This window comes from Podarcis erhardii (assembly GCF_964252035.2).
Source record: "Podarcis erhardii genome assembly, chromosome: 9".
Classification (NCBI taxonomy): Eukaryota; Metazoa; Chordata; class Lepidosauria; order Squamata; family Lacertidae; genus Podarcis; species Podarcis erhardii.
Window position 1 is genome coordinate 6,387,525 of NC_138512.1, and position 25,457 is coordinate 6,412,981.

General features: G+C 42.1%; 1 protein-coding gene across 3 annotated transcripts in view; it reads right to left on the reverse strand.

Moving 5' to 3' along the window:
- Positions 1-826: 826 nt before the first annotated feature.
- TSPAN9 (tetraspanin 9) overlaps positions 827-25,457 on the reverse strand; it is a 135,580-nt gene continuing 110,949 nt past the window's right edge. For all 3 annotated transcript variants that reach the window (XM_081876436.1, XM_081876437.1, XM_081876435.1), the window contains 6 exons: positions 16,275-16,466; positions 14,937-15,011; positions 13,650-13,751; positions 11,265-11,402; positions 8,566-8,649; positions 827-7,132 (listed from right to left, as the gene is read on the reverse strand). In XM_081876436.1, coding sequence (XP_081732562.1) covers positions 7,061-7,132; positions 8,566-8,649; positions 11,265-11,402; positions 13,650-13,751; positions 14,937-15,011; positions 16,275-16,466 — 663 coding nt within the window. In that variant the 3' untranslated portion in view covers positions 827-7,060. The remainder of the gene's footprint in view (positions 7,133-8,565; positions 8,650-11,264; positions 11,403-13,649; positions 13,752-14,936; positions 15,012-16,274; positions 16,467-25,457) is intronic.

Genomic DNA, 25,457 nt, shown 5'->3' on the forward strand with positions numbered 1-25,457 from the left:
CACCATAAGAATATGATACATGTATCAGAAAGGCAAAAATGCACAGTGATGCCCAGCCCTTTTGGGTATGTGTGGCCCAAGTTAGACCAACCACAGGTCAAGTCCTTATGCCAGATACATAACTGCTTCCTGTTAGCCACACATAGGCCACAGCCAGAACCACAAACTTTTTGCAGTAGCTGAGGAGTGTCACAAATTTATATATGTATAAAAGGCAAAGAAAAACACATATAAAACTCTGTACATGGTTATTAAAAATGAACAAAACAAGAAGCTTTGCTTCAACCTTTAATATAAATGCAAATCAACAGTTGTATATGCTTAAAATGTTTTTGCTCAATATGAAATTTTATTTAAAAACATGCTAAAAGTGTGTAGTTAAATAATTAAAGCAACATTTGTTTTCTTTTTGAGGAAATGCATACCCACCCCCCAGATGCATACCCACCCACCAAAAAGTAGTTTTAAAATAAAGTCAGTCAGCATCCCTTTTGCCAAACAGTTGCAGGACAATTAGTATTCATTAAGAGTATAATCCAATGATTTCCCTTGAAATATCTGGTTTTCTTAACTTAAGAACAGTATTGCTTTTGTGTTGTCTATGCAGCAATCTGCCCTGCCCTATGTGGGGTACAATTCCACCCACTCCCATGCTAAGTGGAGCTGTTTTCCTTTTGTTCTGGCCCCCCATTGGCATCACTACCTCCCACATGCCAATTGAGTCATCTTTTTCCTCCCCCAGGGCATGAGCACAGGGGACTCCGGTGAGCCCAAGGCTCCAGAGTGCCCAACACCAGCTTTCCATGGCTATCCATGGTTTGTTTCATTCTCGGCAGCATGGTCTGGATAATGCTTAAAAGACTACAGGAAATATCTATGTGCTATGCATTCATAAAATGTAAGTGAGCACTCTACAAAAAATAAGGTTTAAAAGAAGGCAAAATGGCTAGCTACCTGATCCTAGGCCTTGTTGTTAGTGAGGAGGTAAAGTAGTATCTGGGCTATACCACTATGCATTCATGGTTTCTTCCTGCATGGAAAACATTAGCATGTCAGGGAGAAGGATAGTCTAGAATCCTTTTCCCTGGCACCTAATTTCTATATATGGTGGGACTGTGTGAGCTATATGCTGCCTGAAATGGAACAGCTCTGATACAGCTTTAGCCACCTCAGTGAAAATTAGCAGGGTGTCCTAGTGCACCGTCAGAGACCAAGACATAATCCAGGGATTGCAATCAGATAATCTGATTATCCATTAGGAACAGGGTACAGAGGTGCTTCATAATTCAGATATACAGAGACAGGTGTTTAAGTATAGATATCTGTTGTTAACACGTTTACATATTTGCTGGAAGAAACTTAAGTCTACCAATGCACAACATGTGGAGCTGCTGTTGGTTATCAGTGAATTAGGCTTTTTCTGCCTTATAGTTAACAATTTTATCTTTTTTTTAAAATGGAAACCCTGAAAAAAAAAATCACCAGAGATTAACATTCAACAGATACCACTGTGCAACTCTGAAAGGATTTTCAATTCATATTGCTGCTTGCTTTTCTGTGAGGTAGCAAGAGCTGGTTCAAGGATAACAGTTGTGTTAATTAATTCCTCTAACATTCTAGAGAAAGGTATTCACAAACTCACGAGTATGAATGCCATATTAGGGGATAAATGCAGACAAACTTAAAGCACATGAAGACAGAATGAGCTAGAATGAAGAACACGGAACTTTCTGCCCAACCCAGTAAAACTAAGTTCTCCCTTCTGCCCCAGCAACATCTCTTTATTTATCTTCTTACATTTCTATCCCCTTACTTCCATCACAGAACTCAAGTGACCCCTGTACAGTTTAGTAATGAAACATATCACACTGTGATCACATTGCACATTCCATCCCATACAGACAAAGCCAGCGATTTGGAATGGGAGAAGGGAAATGTGTTATAGCAGAGCATTATAACAGAGCTGAATCTCTCAGGTGACCAGAATCATGTCGTGAGGGAAGAGTGGGACCTCCCTCCAGGGACCCTCATTGTGCAGCTATCTAAATCACGTGGAGGGCAGAGGTGTGGAGAGCAGACTCCCCACTTCCGACCTTTGTATCATACATGGAGCGTGATCGAACAGCAAGCATGGTTGTGCTCTACACCTCCATGGCTACGTTGTGAATGAGAAAGAAGGGGGACTTGCCCTTTTTAGCAGAAGCTTCATGTTCCTTGGCAGATCTAGTTCTATCTTGGATACAGGAAGAGAGTTGTAAGATGACATCGGTTTAATCTTACACTACGAAGCATTTGTCTTAGACTTGAAGCATTTGTCCTGCAGACAAGTGCCAATTTAGTCCCCCCCCCCCCCCACCAGCCAATGGCAACATGTAATTGAGCCACTGGTAAGTGACATGCTGATATACATCTCTGAAGTCAAGCCTCAGCAATTGACATGGAGGAGTGATGTACTCCTTGGGGCTGGATTTTTCACCTTGTTTTGTTTTCTTTCTTTTTATTCTAATGCCTGCTTAAATGACATAAGAATGTGAGATTTGGGAGAGAGTGGGAATAGTTTAACTTAACTGGATGCGGGGAAATCTATGGTAAAAATGAGAAAGAGGTAGAGATGTGGCGTAATATTTAATAACAGAAACAATTTTTTTAAGCACTCATTCACACATACACAACTTTGGGCACCTGTCCATTCATAAATCCCAACTCAGAACAAATCAGACATAACTCTTAATACACGTGGTCCCATTTCCCCCAATTTAAAAGTAAGCCATCTTCTTGCAACCTCATCTGAATATCTCAAGGTCTTAAAAAGTAAATATGAATGAAAAAAATATTTCCCAATATGGCTAGTAGAGCATCAGCAAGGCATCACTGCAAGGACTTACACCTTTATCTGAGAACCAGTAAGTCCTGACAGTATGTAAATGCACTATAAATGCCTACCATTCTGAGGCTGCTGTACACACAGCACAACTGTACACGTTAAGAGCCTCGTCAAGGGGCAGAGACAGCAGAAATGAGAAAGCAAAAAAGGAGTGGGGAGCAGCAAGTGTGGACAGAACAGAAGCCAAAAGCACTCATTGCAGGAGGGGACAGCAGGACACTCCCTTTACTTCCTTGGTAAGCAACCTGTAAGTCTGTGCCAAACTATTAGAATTTGAAGAGTGGGGACCTTTTTGATTCCATGGGTCAGCTCATTATCAGGCTTGGCTGCTCAAGGAAAATTCGACAGATTGGGTAGCATACCTTTCAATCACATGATGTTAATATGACATTTCATGATTGACAGGCAGGTTGGCTCACTCACTTTTCAAAATCCCTTGCATGGTGTTCCCAAGCACCTGACAGTGCTTTGGAATGTGTGGATGATACAAGCTTCTCAAAGCCTGCACTTAAGAGCTTCTCCCTGGCTGTGTGCAAGGAGCATTGAATGGTTTTAATGTTGCTCAGTTTCGCTGTGCACACCTATTCCCAGCAGGTTCTTTTTAACGTAGGCTTCCTTCTGTTATCTCCCCCAACATGGAGAGCAGAAATTAGCACTTTGCCAGCCCTGTGGCTGGGGCTCACCAGAGAAGTACCAATCCAGTCACAGGGTTTGGGAAGGCCTTTATTTCTCCCTTCCCCTGGAAGGTACCTGTAACTAAACGGAGCGTAATTTAACCCCCACTCATCAGCTGATGAGTGAAGGTTACATCCTGCTGCATTATGTCCCGCCAGACTTGAACCGTGCCCTCCTGCCCATCAGTTGACATCACAAGTGATGCCAGGTGATTGACAGGAGTGTGTGCTTTGGAGGAAATAGCATTGTTGGGCCAAGACTTTCCTGGAGGTTCCCCAACCTGGATTGCAGTAACCAAGCCGGAAAAGGAAGCAAGCATGTGACTCTGCATATGCTTCATACATACCCCCTGATATGAGTGGTGATTGCTTTCATGGTGAGTGTTCTTGTACCCTGTAGCTGTACCCTCTGATGGTTACTCCAATCCGCTTCTGGACTGGGTGAGTATAAGAGAATGTTGTCAGTTCTGGCGAATGTCAGAAATAAGGTAGCTACACAGCTACTTTGGGGCCAACAAGCACAGTTGAAAGGACAACACCTAACTGAAGCAACACTATAAGCAAGTCGACCAAAGTGGTTCAGCTTTCTTTTCCATTCACATCTTCTTTTTATGGAGCAGCAAGATAAACAGAAATCCCCTTGTGAAACTGAGATCAAAGAGAGGGCATCACTGCAAGAAACAGCAACAGACAGAGAGGTGTATGTTCAAGGATATGCAGGAATGTTGACAAAAAGTGTGCAATGTGCGATGCAATTCTGAACAACCTTTGAAAATGGAAGGCAGAGCAGCCGTCTTGTGTGCAAAGACACACATACACATTTGAAATGAACAAAAGCTATCCCTAGTAAAAATATTGAGCAAAACACCAAATTCATCCCCTTGCAGTCATTTCTATTTGGATCTGCCACACACTTTACTTGCTTCTCACCCCCCTTCATCTCCTTTGTTGAAATGCAAAGTTTGGAATAATTGCAAATATTATGAAACTGTTTCTCAGAAAAACTAACAATTACGATCCTTGAAGGGCAAGGTGGTGCTATCCTTATTTCAAGCTTCACAAAACTTGTGGAATTAGAATGAACAGCCCAGCTTGGGACTTCAAATTTGTGCACCAGTGGTCTCATGCAGATCTCTTTAGGACCCATATATACAGTTAAGCGGCAAATAATTCCCATGACTTTGGGCAGCAGGCAGGGGATTGTGTATCTGTCTGGACAGTCTATATATCAAGACAAAGGCTTCATTTCTGATATTCTATTTTATGTGTATGAATGATTAGTTTTGGTTATTTTAGAAGAGGGATTATTTGAGCATGCCATCTCCTCCCCATCCGCTGCCCAAATGGCACAGTCCTGGAAAATCTTTATTACTTGATTAGCTTGATAAGGCAGGCATTTTGTAAAGGGCCATCCCACAGTTTATTTTTAACAAGGAGGTCCATTTCTAAGTTGTAAAATGTGAAGCAAAAACTCCTGTGTGAATGTTTCAGAACTACGGGAGGAACTGTTATTAATAGAAATAAAAAATATATTATGCTACCCAACGTAAGAGGGCTTTTAAATAGCAGGGGCAATGTAAATTTTCATTTTCCACAATTCATCACTCTTTTGAATCTCCACGACTTGCCAAGGATGTCATCTGCGTGGTGAGCACGAGGATTTCAAGTAAGTTTATGACAGCTCTGAATTGAAAGAATTGGAGAATGAGAAAAATGGTAGAGCTTAGATATTTCTTTCATTTCTTTTGATCAGTTTCTACTTCACAACAGCACTGATCTGCAAGATTGTCTACATTTCAAATTAAAAGGTTGCATATCAGCTGACTGTTAAAGCTCAATATATTTTACCAGTTGAACCGATGCAATGCAGTTCACTGTCTGGAAACATATAACTTGGGTAAAATGGACCAAAACACTGTCTGCGTTTTTCAATTATCCCTGGCAGTATGCCTGGGGACTGTAATGATGAGCCTGTCAAAATTTACTACTACACTCACAAGGCGCATTAGGATTCAGAACAATGCATAGGTTCGGTTTTTATGCTTGAGATTTTTCAGGCCTTGCTGAAGGTCTTGTAAAAAAAAACAACCTAGGCTGGACCTCAGCGCTCACCTGTCAACTCACAGGACTCCAGGGCTTAGAAGGATAGAGAGAGCTGACAATCTGCATTAAACATGTACACAATTCCCCCAAACTCTGATAGCGGAAGCACAGTTTTTCTGGAAAAAGTTCATTCTTAAACCACAAAAAGCCTGAATGTGTTAAAATTCACCCCCTTCAGAGGAGCCCCTTCCGCATCTCTCTTAACCAGCAGATAATTCTGCTGTTTTCTCTGTGACTGGGAGTGAGCAAATAATCTAGCCACATGCCTTGCAGCAACTGTGCCCCATACGGTGTCTGAATGAAAGGAGGAAAAGCAAAACCAGGGAATCATTCAGAAGTATAGTGGGCTGCCTCTGGTTAGGTAACTGGAGCTCATAGGAACCTTTACATATTGTGGTATAGTAGCAGTTACCTTCACACAAAGTTTGGGAGTTGCTCTTTTAAGATCTGATGTTTCTTGTTATGGAGAATCATGGGTCATATTCCCTTTCTGTCTCACAGATGAAAACCCTGGTGTGGTATTTTTAAATGCATACTAACAGAATTATCAAAAGTATTGGCCTGAAGGGATCACAGCCAGTCCTGACTCTCTCACGAACGTGCTTTGCTTCATTCTCACATCAGATGTACGTTTAAAAAATCTTAGGCATGTATCTTAAAAAGTGATATGTGACCCAGGCCCCATCATGACATCAGGGCTGAGCTGAGAGTAACACAATGGCTGTGAGTCATTTAGCTCCAGATGCACCTTTCTTTCTGGATATAAATTGCAAACACTAAAAATGGCATCCATCAAAGACTGCACAGTAGAACTCTGAAAAAAAAAGCATAAGAAAAAGGAGAGAAACGGTAAAAATGTATAAACCAGGGTACTAAATTCTAGTATACACAGTAAGATAATAATAAGATATTCCCCTTCAAAAACAAAAACCCTACACCCCAAGCAGCTCAAATTCACAGGATCTCCATTTGCGTGGCTTTTTCAAGTCTCCCAGTATTATGTTCGGCAAAAGCTGCTTGTGACCCATGAAATGGAAACGATTTTTTCCTAGAAGTTAAACACACACCAGTCGGGTTATCCTCAATGGTCTAATACAGATAGCAGTGTAAAGGTTGTTCCTTAAATAATGTTAGAGAGCAGTATAAACAGTGGGTCTACAAAGTAGTGCAGAAAGCTGATTTGCTCTCAGTAAATTTCCTTTCTTCTTTGGCAAAAATGGTAAATGAACAGAAACAAAAAGGAAGTCCAGGAATACATTGTGCTTAGTCACGTGATGTATGGTAGGATGGAGGCCCCAAGCAGGTATAGCTTGATTTTCTTTTTCAGCGTTGTTTTTCTTCCTCCTGCACCCGCAGTGCCAAGAGAGAAGTCCTGATGCAGTTAACAATGTAGTGTTTCTTAGGCATCGTATTTTTTACCAGTCCTGTGAATCTGCTGAAAGAGAGTCATGGAAAAAGCCATGCCAAGTATCTGAAAGAGAACAGAGGGAATAATTCAAGAATTTGAATTTGAATGGCACTTTTTAATGGTTCGGACTAGCACACCACACAAATCTCAGCAATCTTTACAATAATCCCATAAGGCTATTGTAAGACTATCATGACGGGTTGGCTGTACAGAGAATTGTGACTCGTCTGAGGCAACTGAAATTCAAAGCAAACTGAAAGCAATTTTAGACCATTTTCTCAAATTGAAACACTTCAAAGAAAGCTCAAAGTGTTTTTGATAAAATTCCCCAGAATATTTCCCCACTTCACACATCTGAAGAAAGCTCCGTTCCTCACGTGCCTCCTGTGCAGCTTTAGAAGGAGAGGACTGTAAGCACACGGGGTTCTTCTGCATAATCGGGACCTCTTGCTCAAGGTAGATTTCCAGCCACAAGGAAAACACATAGGATGTTTCCAAAGTAATGTTTAACATGCAACTGGTAGATGAGTTAGAAGCTGGGGGTTGGGGTTGGCCAGTAGGGATGGTCCTCTAGTATGTTTGCAGTGAGGTGAAAAACTTTTAAAATATCCTGCTCATTCTGGTTGTTCTTTTCTGCACCTCTTTCAGCTCTATAATATCATTTTTGAGAAGTGGTGACCAAAGTAATCCAAATGTGGTTGCCCTGTATATATTTATTTTATTGGCACCTATATTTATGATCCTTTTCCTAATGGAATTTGCCTTTTTCACAGCTGCCATATATTTTAAATCAATCAATCAATCAATCAATCAATCAGTACTTGCTGGAATAGGGAGCAGAAAGGGACCAGGCTCAGGACCTCTTGCTGCAGCATCTGGTCCAGGAGTAGGAATGAGACAGATGACGTGGTTGCAGAAGAAACATAATTACATCTCATATCCCTGGATTCTCTCCTGAGCCTCCTGAAGCACATTTTAATGGCTGCCTTGAGAAGGCTTGTCAAGCTTTCTTCCCCCAACAGTGAGAGAAGAAAAAGGAGAGGAAATGAGTGCTGCCTGCCTTCTCGGGCCTTGTCTGCTACTTCTTGGCTCCCCTCTCTGCACCAGTCCCATGGCTGGTGGCTGCCTGGTCTGCGAGGACACAGCCATCTCTCTTGAGTTTAAGGGCTGTGAAAAGGTGGGGGGCACTGGTCTTGCTCCAGTCCAGTGTGCTAGGCTGGGGAAGGATGTTGAAGGCTTGTGGCTGGTGCTGATAAGCCCAGCAGCCCCTCTTCCCCACTGTTACTGGGGGGGCAGAAACACCTGCTCAAAAGTCCAAGTTAGAGGGGTGTAGTCTTTGATGATTTTGTTTTGTTTTCTTCAACCACCTCTGTCACAGGCTCAGAACATAAACACCAACTGGGGATACGCTAGACATTCTGTTGTCACATTTATTGCATTATTCCATGGACCATAGCAAAAATGAGGCCCAAACAAGGATCCTCTGAGCTACCTACCTGCATTATGAGGATACACATCCCAACTGTCCCGAGTATATGCTTATTTTCATCAAACCACATCTTGACTTTTTCATAGCAGCCCTGAAAGGGGAAGTGAAAAATGATTTGAAAATATAAAAACAATCATTTTGATAGAAGCATCCCAAAATGACGGGAAGTTCAAGTTGTATCAACAACAAAACCTGAAAGCTTCATATATATTATTTGTTCTGCTCAGTCTGATGAAGCCTGTTTTGGCTTCTCAAATTAAATATGAATAAATTAAAACACATTCATGTTGACCAAATGGGTTTTGTTCATTTAAAAATATGAGTGAGTTGAAGATACCACCAATGTTGAAGATACCACCAATGTTTGTTTTATATGTTGAAAAAGCAGATTGTAAGGCCACGGCAGAATGCCTCAAGGTGTTTTATTTAGAAAGCAACTCTGGCTGGCTTGTGCCAAAACCTGCGTCCCTCTTTTCTACATTGCCACTTGCTGTCAGTTTGGAACGTTAGAAAAGAATATGACAATATTATTTTTAGTGGGACTGTCCCCCTGACCATGTTATTCTCAGAATAACTCTGTGAGATGTTGAGAGGTCACCCACTGAGCTTTGGTCTCCCAGTTCCATGTCTGATATGCTGACCATTATATCAGTCTGACAAGGCACAATGGCAAGAATAATCGGTATAAATGGGGGCCTGTGATCTAATGGGTGGACAGAGGCAGAGACTTGTCATCCCTCTCTTTCAGCTTTCTTTTCACTTCTCTATCTCTTCATCCACCTCAACCACGGAACATCAGGCGGTACATGTCCACACATCCACACACTTGTCGGAAGGCACATGCACTCATGCTTCTGCCATATATGCTCTGTAAGCTTATGTTGACATGAACCACATACACAGCGTTTGGAAATTGTAGTTGCACATATGAACAGGCACAGCAAACAGGCACATTTGCAAACACAGCCATTGCACACCATTGCTTTTCAAACAGACTCTTCCTAGCGTCTATGAATCTTGCAGGGAGGGGAGGGGGAAAATCAAAGGCACAATAATTTCCTTTGACTCGACCTAGCTGTCCCTTATAGCTCTTCAGACCTTGGCTGTGGCAACAGGCGCACCAAAACGTTGTGAGAGCAGCAAAACAGCTGCCCCAGGGGAGCTCGAGCTTTTCTGTTACTCGTAAGGAGGTACAAGTCGAGCAGCAGCCCATTTCACTTGCGCTTTGAGCAGCCTCCGCTATCTCCACGGCTACCATGTCCTGCTTCTCTTACCCCAAGGGACACACCTGTCCCCCAATCTTACACCAGGTAAAAAAAGTAGGAAAGCACCATGACAACCTGTTCTGGCTCAAGAGCAAAATGCTTCAAATGAAATAACTCACTCAGGGATAAAGTAGGAGTGCTTACTGGACATTTTCCTCTCACTGAGAAAGTATAAGCTCAGTCAGTGATATACATTTGATCTGTTGGCTGAATAGAAGAAACTAGGCAAGAGGACAAAAAGGCAGACGTAGGCCATTTTGTTGCTTGCAGAGAATATGCCTGAATTTGCAGCTCTATATAAAGGGTATTTGTTCAGTGATTGTACCATAGAATCATAGAATCATAGAGTTGGAAGAGACCACAAGGGCCATCGAGTCCAACCCCCTGCCAAGCAGGAAACACCATCAGAGCACTCCTGACATATGGCTGTCAAGCCTCTGCTTACAGACCTCCAAAGAAGGAGACTCCACCACACTCCTTGGCAGCAAATTCCACTGTTAAACAGCTCTTACTGTCAGGAAGTTCTTCCTAATGTTTAGGTGGAATCTTTTTTCTTGTACCATCAGTGCACAATTCATTTTTTATTCCCACTGTAGACCCTGCAATTCTTTGTTTTCCTGTGTTTCTGAAGACTTTTAAACACAAGTATTGGTATACTTGGCAGTATAAAGAAACCATTCTCTGCCACTGATGGGGCTCCCGGAGGTGTGAGGGAGAAGGTGGGACTGTGAAGAGTTCTCCCTCAGCTGCCATCATCCCCAGCCATTCCACCTTGCTATAAGAGAGGCTACAATACACCACTGCTCAGTGATGAGCAACTTTTGGCCCTTCCTCTTAATTTATGTGGGGCCTTCCCCCAAATTCCACCGGTGTTCAATTTTGCCTCCCTCCCTTCTCCTTGTCAGTCATGTCTTTTAGGTTGCAAGCCTGAGGGCAAGACTTACAATCTCACATTTGGAAGCCACTCTGGGGAAAATGTTTCAAGCACTCAAATAAATAAAACAGACCAGGAAATTTGCACCAATAATACAAAAGCAGAAGGGTTAACTGACAACAAAATATGCAAAAAAATCAATTTCAGTTTATCTGATTTGTTTAACCATACCAGATGGGAATCTACTTGACTTGCATTTTTACTTTTAGGGATTTTTTAAAAAAATATTATTGTATTATATCCCAGAGGGGCCTCAAAGGATGGAGCCCTTGGAAGTCACAGACCCTGCTTACTTTCAGCAAGATTTTTGCATTGCTTACCTTCAGCACATGTCCTAGGTCACAGTGGTGACCGAACAATGGTTGTAAAATAGTCTCTTAAATTGAAATATCTCTGTACCTAATACCTGCGCTCGAATGGTGTTCATGCAAGGATACCCTTTCCACAAGGAAAGAAATTAAGTTAAACTAAAGAAAAAATTCAGATTATTATGTAAGCGAAAATTACCGTTTTCCACACTAAATTCATATTAGTGGAATTCCGGCCACAGTCTTCAGAATTTTCTATGCAACATCTGTCAGGGACAGTGTTTTCACCCAGTACAAGGTACCAGTCTTTGTAATCAGTAACCCCACAGCAGTGCATCTAGGAGACAAGGACAAGATGAGACATAATGCAGCCTGGAACTGAAAGAACATTTTAGGAGTTTTGAAAAGGCTGTGTTACCTTGGACACTAGCAAGTGCAAGTCTGAGTGATAACTGCAAAGAATTAGCCTCTTGAAAAATCACTACTGTATATTTTAAACCCCAAACCTTATTTGTCACCATTTTCAGCTCATTCCACCTGTTTATTGACATCTGTTCACTTATTGAACATGTTGTACTGGTTATAAGGGGTTACTTGTGCGTAAGTTGCCGTTACTTTTGGCTAGATTGCCTGGCTAACCATGCCTCGGCTGACAGCCCTCACTCCGTGGCCGTTCAGTCGCTTGCAGAATCCGTCAGTGGGCATTTCTTGAACCTCTTCCAGCATAGAAGTTGTTTGACGCCAAGTCTCCGCCTACTCTCCCTGCGCGGGACTCTTCTGCGCAAGGAAGGAGTGGGCAGAGGCGTGCCCGTGCTCTCTCCACTGGTCTCGGGCGAAGAGTCTTGGAGACCCCTCTCCGAATCCTCCATCTCCCTCCCTTCTCTACTGGTGTTGCGCTGAATTCCTTCCCCCCTGCTGGTCCCCTCTCCTGCATCGCTTGGGAGCCTTGCCTCCACCTCTCGCTCCGATGTCAGTTCCCTGACACATGTCAATCTCTGATCCCCTTGATTAGGGGACAAAATGTCATTCCATGAGTGTAGAGCGAGGGGCCCCTCTCCTCACAGTCAGAAAGGACACTTCTTTTCCTGAAACTGTCCTGGACTGAGTGGAGAAAGATACAAAACCCATTCTTAAAGGCAGTGCTGACGGTGTGGAGGGATTAGGACTCACCACTGACTCCACTATTAGACCACCCATCATTCCAACTGGAAGATAAACAGGGACAATTTTAAAAACTTGAAAAGAGAGTCACAACTTGAGTCACATAAGTGACTTTATTTCTAGAAGTAAAGCAATATCTGAGCATGAGCTAATAGAAAAGTTGGATGATGCCCAGTTAAATCAGTTTCAATCTCTTCAATTATGCACATTTGCAAGATATTTGGAATACAAGGGCCTTGGTTCTCTTGTGTTATTTGAGTCTCTGTAACAAATCAAAATATGACATAAAAGGAGCTGCATCTTCAGTTTATAGCATTCTTTTAGAACAATACGCAGGCGATACAGGAGGTCTCCGGTCAGTATTGGAAAAAGACTTAGGGATCATAACTGGATATCATAAATGACAATCAGTTTGGCACAGCCCATCCCTACGAACAATCTATGCTCATTTGCAGGAGGCTTCTCTCAAAATTATATTTTGCTGGCACTGGACTCCATCACATCTAGCCAAAATAAACACTAGGATCTCTTCCCTGTGCTGGAAAGGCTGTGGAGAGATTGGCTCATATTTTCATCCATGATGGACTTGCATTTTGGTTTACTTCTTTTGGGAAAAGGTGTTTCACATTAATTCCAAAATTATGCAGCGAGCCCTCCCACCTTATTTGGCTCCCTCCTTGTTATGGTTAGACTCAAATTTAAACAGTAAAATTATATGCAAGGATTTCGTATTTTTTTCTGTTATCAGCAGCCTGATTAACAATAGTCCAATATTGGAAACAATCCATAGAAATCCCGTTTGAAATCTGCTTAAATACTATTTGGAATGCCTTACTCGCCACTTCAAAGATAGATACTTTGGGTCAAACTTATCTTCCTTTCTTTTCCTTTATAAATGGGGCAGAATATACTTTTATTCCACCCTCAACACAAGAATCTCTGTGGAGAAGATACCTGAACTGATAATACATAAATAAACGTACAGCTTGAAACTGCTTAAGACTGTAAGAACTGGACAAGTCATTGCAGTTATAGGTTGTTCTTGTATTATATGAAAAACAATATATATATATTTTTAAGTTTTCTGCTTTGGGGATGTTTGATAATGTTATAAACAACACGAGCCAATGCACAAACTACCATATAGCAATTCATTATAAATCGTGACTCATCTGCATCTTAGAAAAACTGAGACCTCCAAGTACATTTACATCTTACCTTTTTCTGCAGCATGGAACTCAAAGCAGCAAACATGGAGTTCCCAGGTCTCCCAGCTTAAATTCACCAGACCCAAAACTGCTTAACTTCAGCAAGGCAATCACATCATGTCCCCTCAGACAATAGGACTGTCCCATGAGATGTATTAACAGGGCAACGTCAGGGGGCCATTAGCAAAAAATAAATAAAATGTTCATGTCATTACCTCTGCCTGAATGATATTCCAAGCATTCTTCAGCCCAACATTATTTTCCGTGTTGTACAGCTTGAGCCCTTCTTTCAAATCCTGCTTCGCATTTTCATTAACCTATTTCGTATAAACAAACACCAACAAGGTCACAGTCATTACATAAATAGTGTAACCTTTTTGTATGATCTGATTAGGAATGTATATGTGTGGGAAAACAACAGACTCTCTTCCCATCATATCAGAGTTTTCAAGCTGAGACTGAAAGCCATTTGCAGAAATAAAATACCTACTGCATGGTGACAATTCCAGATTAAAAGACACGTTAAAATATCCTCCAAGGTATGTGAAGAGTAGGCTGAATGGAAAGCACATCTGGTGCTTTCTCCTAATAGCTTCAAGGGAAGCATTTTTTTGGGGGGGGGAGGGGGTTGCCGCATAATTTTAACACTGTATGCATAGATGTCCTACTCAAGATAACAAATATGTGAGTATATATTTCAGTAAAAGGAAGTTTTGTCTTTTTCCAATAGACATGTGTCTGGGACCAGTGCAATGGTTATAGTGTTGGACTGCTTCTGGACACAATTCAAAGTGCTGGTGTTGACCTATAAAGCCTTAAATAGCTCAGGACCACACTACCACAAGGTCCGCCTCTCCCCCATATGAACTGGCCCAGACCCTGAGATCATCATCTGAGCCCTTTTTTCATGTGCCTCCTCCACGAGAGGTCCAGAGGGTGGCAACACAAGAACGGGCCTTTTCTGCAGAGGCTCCCCATTTGTGGAATGCTCTCCCCAGGGAGATTTGCCTGGCACCTTCACTACATATCTTTAGGCATCATGTGAAAACCTTCTTTTATAACTATCTGTGGCCTTTTAGAAGTGGGCAGGATGTTTTTAATGTATTGCTTTATCCTCTTGGTTTTAATGTATATATGGGTGGTAGTTGTTGTTTGTTGTTTTGGCTGTAAATCACTTTAGGTTGCCCTGGACAAGATAAACAGAAGAAGAAGAGGAGGAGGAGGAGGAGGTTGTTGCCTAGTGTAGTTTCCATCTCTTTTGTGCTCCTCAAAGCACTGTGGCTTCCATAGGAGCCAAGCAGTCAGGGGCATGCTCAAGATGCCAGCCAGACTTCTAAATTTCCCTTCTGCCTGGTTCTTGCAGCAGTTTTCTAATGTGCTGATTGTCACCTTTCTGCAGGACCTTCTTTGATATGTCTATTTTCTGGGGAGGGAGCTGGGGGAAGAATACTCATAAGAAAGTAGCTCAGCTTCTGAGATAACGGAGCTCTGTGAATGCCTACCTTGTCCATATAAACGAAGAACAAAATGAGTAGTATCAGCTCAGCCAGGAGAATGATCAGCAAAACAATAAAAAACTGGGGAAGCAAAAGGAGGAAGAATGTTACAATCACTTGAAGCTTTAATATACCTTATGTAAATGGCAGTGTGGGAAATAGTAACATAGTAACATAATTAAATATTGCAATTAAAGTAACATTGAAATGTATCACCATTTTCTTAATTTTCTTTAAAATTACTAAGTGGAAATTCTTAAGGTTATTCTCAGACCACCTTGTGAACTTTTTTCTTTTAATTTTATTGGGAAAGTGTGTATTACACAAAAAACAAAAACCTTGTGTATTGTGAATGTATGGTACATTTGCTTGCATTGATGCATGAACCATTCCAAAGTTCATTCACCTTTTCTACAGGGCATGATCATGACTTAGTGCAAACATCATCATCATCATCAACATCATAATCATAATCATAATTTTATTTATATCCCGTCCTCCCCAGCCGAAGCTGGGCTCAGAGCGGCTAACAACAATAAAAGTAACACAGCATTCTAAAATCAATTCAAAATCAAATGAATGGCAACATGCAGATTCCTGGAGAGAAGATTGGCCATTTTACACCTCCTGCTGCTGCCGCCATGCTGCTGAGCTAAGCCATGGTTTACTTGACGGTTGTATCCAGACTAGGCCTGGGTGATATATCGATATATCGCCCAGGACCGGTTTGAGGAGTAGACCGAAATGAAGGGCTCACTCAGTGGTATATCGCTGGTGAAACTGCCACTGCTCCGGAGTCGCTCTGCTAGCAGCGTCTGTTGGAGGGTGTGTCAAGAGTTCCTTCCTCCAGCGAGTGCGACTCAGGAGCAGCGGTGGTTTCACCAGCGATATACCACTGAGTGAGCCCAACATCGCAGTTGGCTCCTCATACAATGCAGAGGGAGAAACAAGCTGTATTGGGGAGGTGCTGATACAGTTTGTTCCTCCCTCTGCATCTTTAACCTGCTCGACCGAGGAGTGTGCAGATGCCTTTGCCCCAGCTTAGAAGTTTAAGGAGCCCTGATGCTCCTGCCGCCCGCATGTGAGCGGGGAGAGCCCTGGGGCTGTCTCAGCTGGGGAGGGGGAACAAGCTGCGTTGTCCCAGCCCATGAGCGCCTGGGTGAAACCGCCTCAACTCCCGAGGTGAGAGCTGGGGCAGTTTCACCCGGTGCCTCGCAGGCAGAGGCCAATGCACCTTGTTTTTTCAGAATCGCATTGTATTGCCAAACCTCGATGTTGAAAAGCTGATATCGCCCAGCCCTAGTCCAGCCCCCGACTCGTGGTTTATCTCACTTGCTAACTTACGCTTAGGAGGAGGCACTTGTTTTCCTTGATAGCACCCAAGCAGCCTAGGAAGCCAGTCACCATGATGATAGTACCAATGGCAATGACCAGGTTTGCTGCCGACAGTGAAGGGAAGCTGGGAGAAAAGGTGGCAAAGTTTCCTTGTGACACGGACAGCCATATTCCCACACCCAAGAGACCGCAGCCACATAACTGAAAAGAAAGACAAAAACAAAGATGCATTTTTTAAAAAGCCAGCCCAAAAAGGTATACAGTGGTGCCTTGCAAGACGAAATTAATTCGTTCCGCGAGTTTTTTCGTCTTGCAATTTTTTCGTCTTGTGAAGCCCAGACTTTGGAAAAGCTTCAAAAATCACCAAAGTCTTCAAAAACCTCAAAAAAGGCTACCACACTGCGTGCTATGAGTTGCTCCTCGAAATCAAGTCGCAACTGTACCCCCTGAATGCACGGTTTTAAGAAAAAGGAAACAAACTCACAAGACAAAGGAAACAAACTTGCAAGATGTTTTCGTCTTGCGAAGCAAGCCCGTAGGGAAATCCGTCTTGCGAAGCAACTCAAAAAACGAAAAACTATTTCGTTTTGTGAGTTTTTCATCTTACGAGGCTTTCGTCTTGCGAGGTACCACTGTATGTTGAATCTCCTAGACAGCAGCTGCAATTAAAGCTGTTTAGATGTGAGTCTGTCTTTGATTTTAGGGGTTTTGATTTAGGAACTTACTGGTCTACTGACCACCTTTTCAGGTTTTCTCCTGTAAGTTCTATTAAGGATAAGGATTTTAAACACATGAAAACAACTTTTTTTCAAGAACCCCCTCCCCCATTCTTTTCCATCAGACTAAAAAAAATAAATTCATATTATTGAACACTAAGCACAGACCATCATCGAACACTAATTTATAGAGTAATAGGGATAAATTGTCAGCAATTTGAGTGGGGGAAATCACTCCAGAAGGAGGAGTGCTGCCTTGACAAAGAAGAAGGAAACGGGTAGGAAACCGCAAAGTTTTGAATAATAGAATTTGGGGTACCCAATGAAATTGATTGCAGGAGGTTCAGGACAGACAAAAGAAATTACTTCTGCACACAGCACAGTATAAACTTGAGCTCCTGGCCACAATATGTAGTGATGGTCACTCGGTTTGTTGGGTTTAAAAGAAAGCTACACAAATTCTCAAATGACAAATCTATCCCTGATTATTAACCATGTTTTTTAAACAGAATTATGAATTAAACATTCATTTGAATATCAGATGCTATAGATGAGGGATGGGGAACATGTGGCACTCTGTGTGGTGGAGTCCCATTCGCCCCAGCTAAAATGGCCAATGGTTGAAGAATGAATAAATCCCAACAAAAGAGCAGCGGCAAGAAAAACTGATGAACTATGCGTAATTGGCCAAGTTCACATATAAACTGCTTGACAAGGACAATTGTGAGTTCAAGGAAGAATGGGAACTTTTTACAAATTATCTAAAAAGACAACAAAATGATTTGGACTCCTTGGCAGGTTTTGAATAAACATACACAAATTTATTAGTTGAATATATGATAGATAAGACAATGATATGTACAATTTTACAACTCTGCATTATTAATTTACGCTGCGCGTCCAATATGTGCAAAGAAACCAGAGACGGGAGCTGAGGGAAGTCCGGGGGGCAGGGGGGGAGAGGGAGGGGAGGGGGAAATGGGGGAGGGAAATGTAAATGGTTATATTGATTGATAATTTGTTTGTTTATACACACACACACATACACACACGAATGGGCAATGGTTAGGGATGATTGGAGTGGCGTTAGATAATAAAGGGCCACATATTTTCCCCTCCTGTTGTAGGCCAACAACTGAGAAGGACTCTTGCCTTCATGCCCTCATTTTATTTATTTAACAAAATTTATGTTTAGCTTGACTTTGGTAAAACCTCTAAGCAATTCACAAGAAATATTGAAATTATCAATAAAAAAGTTAAAAGCAATTAAAATATTTAAAAATATTTAAAATTAACAGCCAAAGCCGTTGAAACATTATCAACATCCTGGAGTGATCTGCCTGACTACTGTACTAGATATTATAATGAAATATGATATCACATAGTATAATGATTCCCAAGTGTGCGTTGGGTGTTCAGCTTTTAGCAGGACGGATGAGGATTTGTCCTTTTTATGTTATTACATTAGGAGCACCTTTATCTATTTGATTATTTTACATTTTGTACCATGAATGATTTTATAAGTGTAAGTCACTCTGAGGCTAATGCTAATGTCAATAATAATATACTGTTAGAAATGGGATGCTACAGCAAGTTGTCTCTTGAAACAGGGCTTTCAGCATCTTCAGCATCTCAGCCCCTGCTACACCAGTGCTCTGGGCTGGTTATACATGGCAAGGACATATAAAGGCTGCCGTGCTGGTCCAAATGCTGTCACCCAACACACACACATCCCAGCCTGAACATGATCAGCTGACCCCCAGATCCCCAGGCCCTATAAAGCCCCATCTTTCTGGGAAGGTCCAGCGGATGGACCTCTCTCTCCTTGTGCCTTGTGTCTCTTCTCCATAGAATCATAGAGTTGGAAGAGAAAACAAGGGCCATTGAGTCCAACCCCCTGCCAAGCAGGAAACACCATCAGAGCACTCCTGACATATGGTTGTCAAGCCTCTGCTTAAAGACCTCCAAAGAAGGAGACTCCACCACACTCCTTGGCAGCAAATTCCACTGTCGAACAGCTCTCACTGTCAGGAAGTTCTTCCTAAAGTTTAGGTGGAATCTTCTTTCTTGTAATTTGGAACCATTGCTCCATGTCCGCTTCTCTGGAGCAGCAGAAAACAACCTTTCTCCCTCCTCTATGTGACATCCTTTTATATATTTGAACATGGCTATCATATCATCCCTTAACCTCCTCTTCTCCAGGCTAAACATGCCCAGCTCCCTTAGCCGTTCCTCATAAGGCATCATTTTCAGTCTGACATGAGACCATCAGCCCATCCATGGCAATGCTTCCTGCCTCTTGACCTCTGTTCCTGTTGACCGGGTGTAGTACCAGACTTCCAGCCTGTCCATGACTGTATACCTCTGGCCCATGTAGCCACTGCCTTCCCACGCTCCACGCCTGACCGAAACAGGGAGCCCTTGACTTTGCTTCAGCAGGGCTCTTCTTACCTTGTTAGAGCAGTCCTGTTGCCACCAGTCTTGCTGGACTGCGCTGTGTCGAAATGCTTGGCATTCCTGCCTCACTTTGTTCGGCTCCCTGTGAGTCCGGTATAACCTGTCCTTGAATCCCCACAGTTAGAATGATTCTATCACCCCCCGAGAATCTGTCTGATAGCCCACCTGCCCTGGTTGTTAAATGAGAAGGCCAGGCATTTGTTCAGGCTCAAAGCAAAAGTCCCAAACTTCAGAGGGTTTGAAAACACCTCTCCATGTGCAAATTGTATTGTGATATTCCATTACAAATGGCATTAATCTGCTTAAAGGACCACCTGCTTAAAGGACCACTATTTTTAATCCCACAGCACAGGAAGCCATCAAAATGAATATGCAGTGTGTGTTTAGTAATTTACTGATAATCTAAAGTGAAGAATTAGAATATTGGCCTAGTTGTGCTTGGAGCCTCTTAGGTCCTAGTGGGTGAATGACATCACTGGAATACTAGAAGCTATTCATAATAAATATGGATTTCATACTGGAGTATGGAAATATTTAAGCTTAAAAAACAAACACCTCACTACCCAGTGGAGGCAATAGGTGCTGAACATTCTTATCCAAATGGTTGCTTTAAAAAAACAACACATTAAAATTTACTGCTGTGTATACAATTTTACCAGTTTTCATTCTCTGTCCATCTGGCATCTCTCTGATGCAGTACAGTATATGACTACAAATTGTCAGGAGCACTGGCTTCTAGGGGCTGAGCCCTTTTGCCCCCCTCCCTATATTTTTTGGGGAAGGATTGGGCTGCCCGATGTCCTAAAAGCATGGAGCCAAAGTGCGGAGTAGAGAGAGGTGTGCCTCCAGTGTCTGGCACCTTCTCCTCTTCTTCTCCTCCTGCTGCAGACGGGAAGCAGAGCGCTTTCTTATCTTAGCTCTGTTGGTCCCAGCTTAGGTTGTATTTCCATCTCTCCATCCATTCCACTCCTCCAGCATCACAGCTCCACCATTTGGCTGTTTTATGCGCCAAACACCTGTGTGAAGGATTTTTCCATTTCACCATCTCTTACCTCCCAATTCTACCATTTCACTCTCCTGTTCTGGCAATCCTTTATTGATATTGTTCTCCAAAGCCTCTGTGTCCTCTTAAATTACATTTTCCATTTCATCCTTCTCTGGTCTTGTTTTCATTCACCATTTTATCAGCCTCATCTCTAATTACTTTTAATTGTTCATCCAATAATTACCGAAATGTAGTAATTAGTTTGGGCAAGATCATGGCTGCAGTTTCAGCCACTTCCAATACACAAGGCAGTCCTTCCACTCTGCGAGCAACAACTTTCAAAGTAACAAGAAGTTAATCCCTTTGTTTTGATTTCTTATTTGAAGTGAAAGCTGACATTTGGCTATCATCAATGCCACATTGCTATCTCCATCTGCAAGGAGCTGACAAAAGATCTTCAGAATACTATGAATTCCTACCTGCAAATCTCTTTATCTTATCTCACACGCACGCACGCGCACGCGCGCACGCACGCACACACACACACACACACACACACACCACAGTGTGTGAGGGGTGTGCCCAGGCACACCTTAAAGTTTCACTCCCAAACCCCAAACCAGGGATCAATGGAAGCAGGCACAGAGAGATGCAAGCAGTATAAAAAGGCTAGGATTAGGGTTAGGTATTTGCTATGTGTTCATTATGTGCATCTTAGATATTAGGTGTTGGGATTAGGTTAGGGGGTTGCTATGGAGGTTAGGATTAGAGTTTAGGATTAGGGTTAGGGTGTTAGTTTAAGGGTTGGGATTAGGCCAAGGTTTAGGGTTTGGGGTTAGGGCTTGGGGTAGAGCTAGAGCTAAAGCTGGCATTAGGAGTTAAGGTTAAGATTAGGGTGAGTGTGTCTGTTTAAGATGAAGATTGGATTAGGAATAAAGTTGATTTAGAATGAGGGAGAGGGTTAGGTGTACGGTTCAATTAGTTTTAGGGTAAAGTTTGGGTTATGGCTGGGGTGGTAGTAAAGGTTTGGGATTAGGGTTTGGGCAAGGTGTTAGGGTTGGGGTCAGGGTTAAGGGTTAGGGGGGAATGTGGGTCTGCTTTTTATTTTATTTGAATGACATGCTCTCATGACTGTGGCTAATACTTAATGCATCATTCTTAATGGCATCACTAGGGGTTGCCTATAGACTCAGGTATGGGCCCTGACATCTTGGGGTCTGGGGTTCTCCTGACTTGGCAACCTTAGAAGCATCTAACTATGTCACTCAGAGTGAATACTGTGCATTGATGGCCTGCACTCATCTACATGTGAAAATAGATTTTTCTTAACCAGTCAATAAAATTATTGCCAAAATATTAACACTGGAAAAAGTATGCAACTAAATATTTCCATTCTATGCTGGTTCATTGTGGTCTCTACACATTCATTTCCATCAGTATGTCTCTTTCTAAATATTAAAAATGTTTGTTATCAGAAGAGGCACAATACAACACAATATTGCCGAAAATATTTGTTATATCAATAGAACCATTTGCATTAAACATAAAGACAAAATTTACAGCATTACTAAAAATAATATTGGCTACAAGATAAACATTTGTAGCACTTGTGGGGAATCTCTTTGGCTCTGAGGGTCAGATCATTATCGGGCCTGGCCTTATGGGTGAAATTTGACACCCGGGCAGGATTGGCCACTTGTCAAACACTTGACATCACCAAAAATGAGAGGGGAACCTTTGTTTTAGCAGGAGGTTCAATGCGAACCCCTTCCTTATCACCAGAAGCTTAAAGAGGGCTGTCTTAAGCATATCCAGCACCGGGGTAAAAAACTCCCTCCGGTGCCCCCCCCCCGGTTTCCCAGAGTTTTTTAGGGAGGACGGCGCTGCTGGCGGGGCTGGAGGAGGCGGGCAGTGGTTGAAGGGCGGCTCCGCCAGTGAGGAAGAGGCGAGGCTGGACGCAGCGCCTCCCGGCTCAGCTGGCTGCTTTGTGCCACGGTGGCCATGATAGACGGAGGCTCTGGGCACAGCGCTGCTTCGGCGCGGCATGGTGGAGGCGGGCGAGGGTGGCAAGCTGATGCCGGGAGGCGCCGTGTCCAGCCTCCATCTTTTCCCTGGCACCCTCCAGAACTTGGCGCACTGGCGCCCCGCGCCACCAGCCTCTATAGGTAAGACCCCCTGTGCTTAAACATGCTAAAATGAAAAATATTTTCCTCCACTTTAGCAGGGTTTGAATGAAAGCTGTCCCAGCAAAGCTGAATTTACCATTTTGTCCAAATATACTGTTGCACACTACCCCAATCTCTGAGCGATGCAAGATTCCAGTGGTTCCAGGTGCTTACCCAGAGTTCAGTTTCCTTGGAAAGAAACACAGCAGAGACTGTGGTGTCTTTATGATATATGATTTACACATATATACAACCTGCACCTATGATGGATGGTCTCACAACACTTACAGCCCAGAAGGTCTTGCTTCTCCCACAGTCACAGACTTGGATTCCAGCAGAAGTAAGCATGGCTCTCACCACTCTGGCCTGTCTTCTTCACAACCAGCCCATTCACCTGCCCTCTGGTACAGAGCAGCTTCCTTTGTCAGTCTAAGGACAATACTTAGGTGGTATCCATGACCCTTGCTTGGCTAATTCAGTAGTGGAATCCTACATTAGATTTTAACCCTCACCGGAACCAAGACTCCAACAATTTCAAGAGACTTGGGCATCAGGCCAACTAACCCCTCAAACTCAAAACAATATGTTGAGAAATTGTTGAAGCTAGACAAAGCCTTGTCTTGCTGGGAAGTGCTACTGCTGACACCTGTCATTTTAATTCCTCAGCAATGACAGATTTATATGGCCAGCTAGCGTGAATCATGAAGCGCGTGAAATTCTTAATTTACCACTACAAAATTGAATGCATAACAGACAAAGGTGATTCAGAAACTAAAAATGTTGAACACCCCTTCTGTAAAATTCCTCTACATTCCATTCTCTGGAGCACAAAGAGGAAAATACAAATAATTCTTTTAAAAAGTTTCAAAATGTTATACTTAATACATTACTGTCCACATGGGACAGTGATCACAGTAGGATTTCACCCTCAATCTCAAAATTTGCTCCAGTTTTTAGAGATCCAGACTCCAATCCCCATGAACATACTGGAAGTTCTGATTTATTGAATAAAACATATTGTTACCTAGACTTCAAAAAATAATCTGATGGATTTTGAAATAATTTGTGGCCAGGCACAAGTTCTTTTAAATATATATATTGTATATGAATACTACAGCTGTAACACATTATAAACGAAGATGAAAAAAAAGATCTAGAAGGAAAATTTCTACAAGGCTTGGTCTTTCCTTTTCAGACCTATAAATTAATTTACTGTGACCTCATGATTGAGAGAGAACTGCATAAAAATGACAATAAAAATACCATTTAACACCTCTGAAATTACCTATAAAGCTGAGAGTAGTCATTGCTGGCACTATGCTAAAAACAGAATCCTGCAGATTTCCTCATTTAGTGGACATGTCACACAGCTCAAGCATTTTGGAAAATGATTATCAGCGCATTATCCTTCTTTACCATTGTCAATGTGCCTTTGGAAAGGTCTGTCTTCTTAATTTTATACTGAACCTAGTTTTCAGAACAAAACATGATGTAGTATTAAATACACTAGAGGTTGCTAGAGTGATTTGTGCTTATCATTGGATATGAACAGAGCTACCTTTGAAATAATAATAGCTGGGGAAATTGTGGGATGCTCTTTTGTTAATCAAACTGATGGTGCTCAAGAAATCTCTCAATGCATTTTAACATGTTTGTGACATGGGAGAAACATGCTGTTTCTATAAGGAACTCTTTGGACCTGAGCTATAACCATGCTGAATGGTTAAACCCCATACAGGAGGTAATATTATGCCTATTGTAAATGTGTTTTATATAAGAGAAACATGGCATTGCTATGGGGTGTATATCTTTTAAGCTTTCGTATGTTTTGATACTTATATTAAATAAAATTATAAAAATCTATTTACGCAGTCAACATCACTAACACAGAAAGCTGAACTGGAAATAAAAATACATTTTAAAAATAAATGAACTTAAAAACATTTTTAAAAGATTAATTAGTATATAGGTGCATAACATTTCACGTTGTGCATACTTAACACACTACATATCTCATTTTAAAAACTGCATGCCTCGAGCTCTAGAAGCAACAGCTGCCTGCTGATCTTCCCTTCCCATTCTTTAAAATGGGCTTCAGATTCTTCTCGCAGACACACAAATCAGATGGCTGCTTATCTAAAGATTTGACTCGGCTGATATTTTTTTCTAAGTGGTCATTTGTGGGCTGAGTCAGGCCACCTGGGAGCCAAATTTCACTCCCCCCACCATCTTGCTCTATTTTACGAAAATAAAACAGCATTCATTTGTAATTAATGGACCCGCTTAATTCAGGAAGTAAATCTTGTTACCACAACTGTCTTTCATCAGCTTTATACCAAGTTATTTTTATATCCTCATAGCTTCATAAATTGGTAGAATAAGATATAAGATGCCCTCATCTGCTCAAAGAGAAGGCAGGACATCTGCTAGTCAAGTTAACATAAGCAATATTCTGTCTTACGGCACTTTGTGCCATAGCTCAAAGAAGATTTCAAAAGGTTACAGAATGATCTGTTCCACCTCATCCTCTTGTCCAGTTTGAGAGATTCACGTGGCAAGCATGCTTTTTCAAAATCAGGATGCCAAAATGGGCACTGCTTGAGAGGAGATAAAGCTAGCTGGCTAGACCCACAAAGACTGCAAAACAGCAGCCTGCACTTATTTCACTGGGAGAGAGAGCACATGCATTCCTTAATGTTCTCCACATGCATGTATATTGTTACAATAAAATGAGGGAGCAATTTCATTTCGCTGGGTTTAAAATTAGAAACTTGCCAAGTTGCTCTGAACTCCTGGCAGGTGGATGAAATATTTCTGGATGGCGTCTGTAATGCTTGGCGTTGTAGCTAGGGAACAGCTGACTTTCACT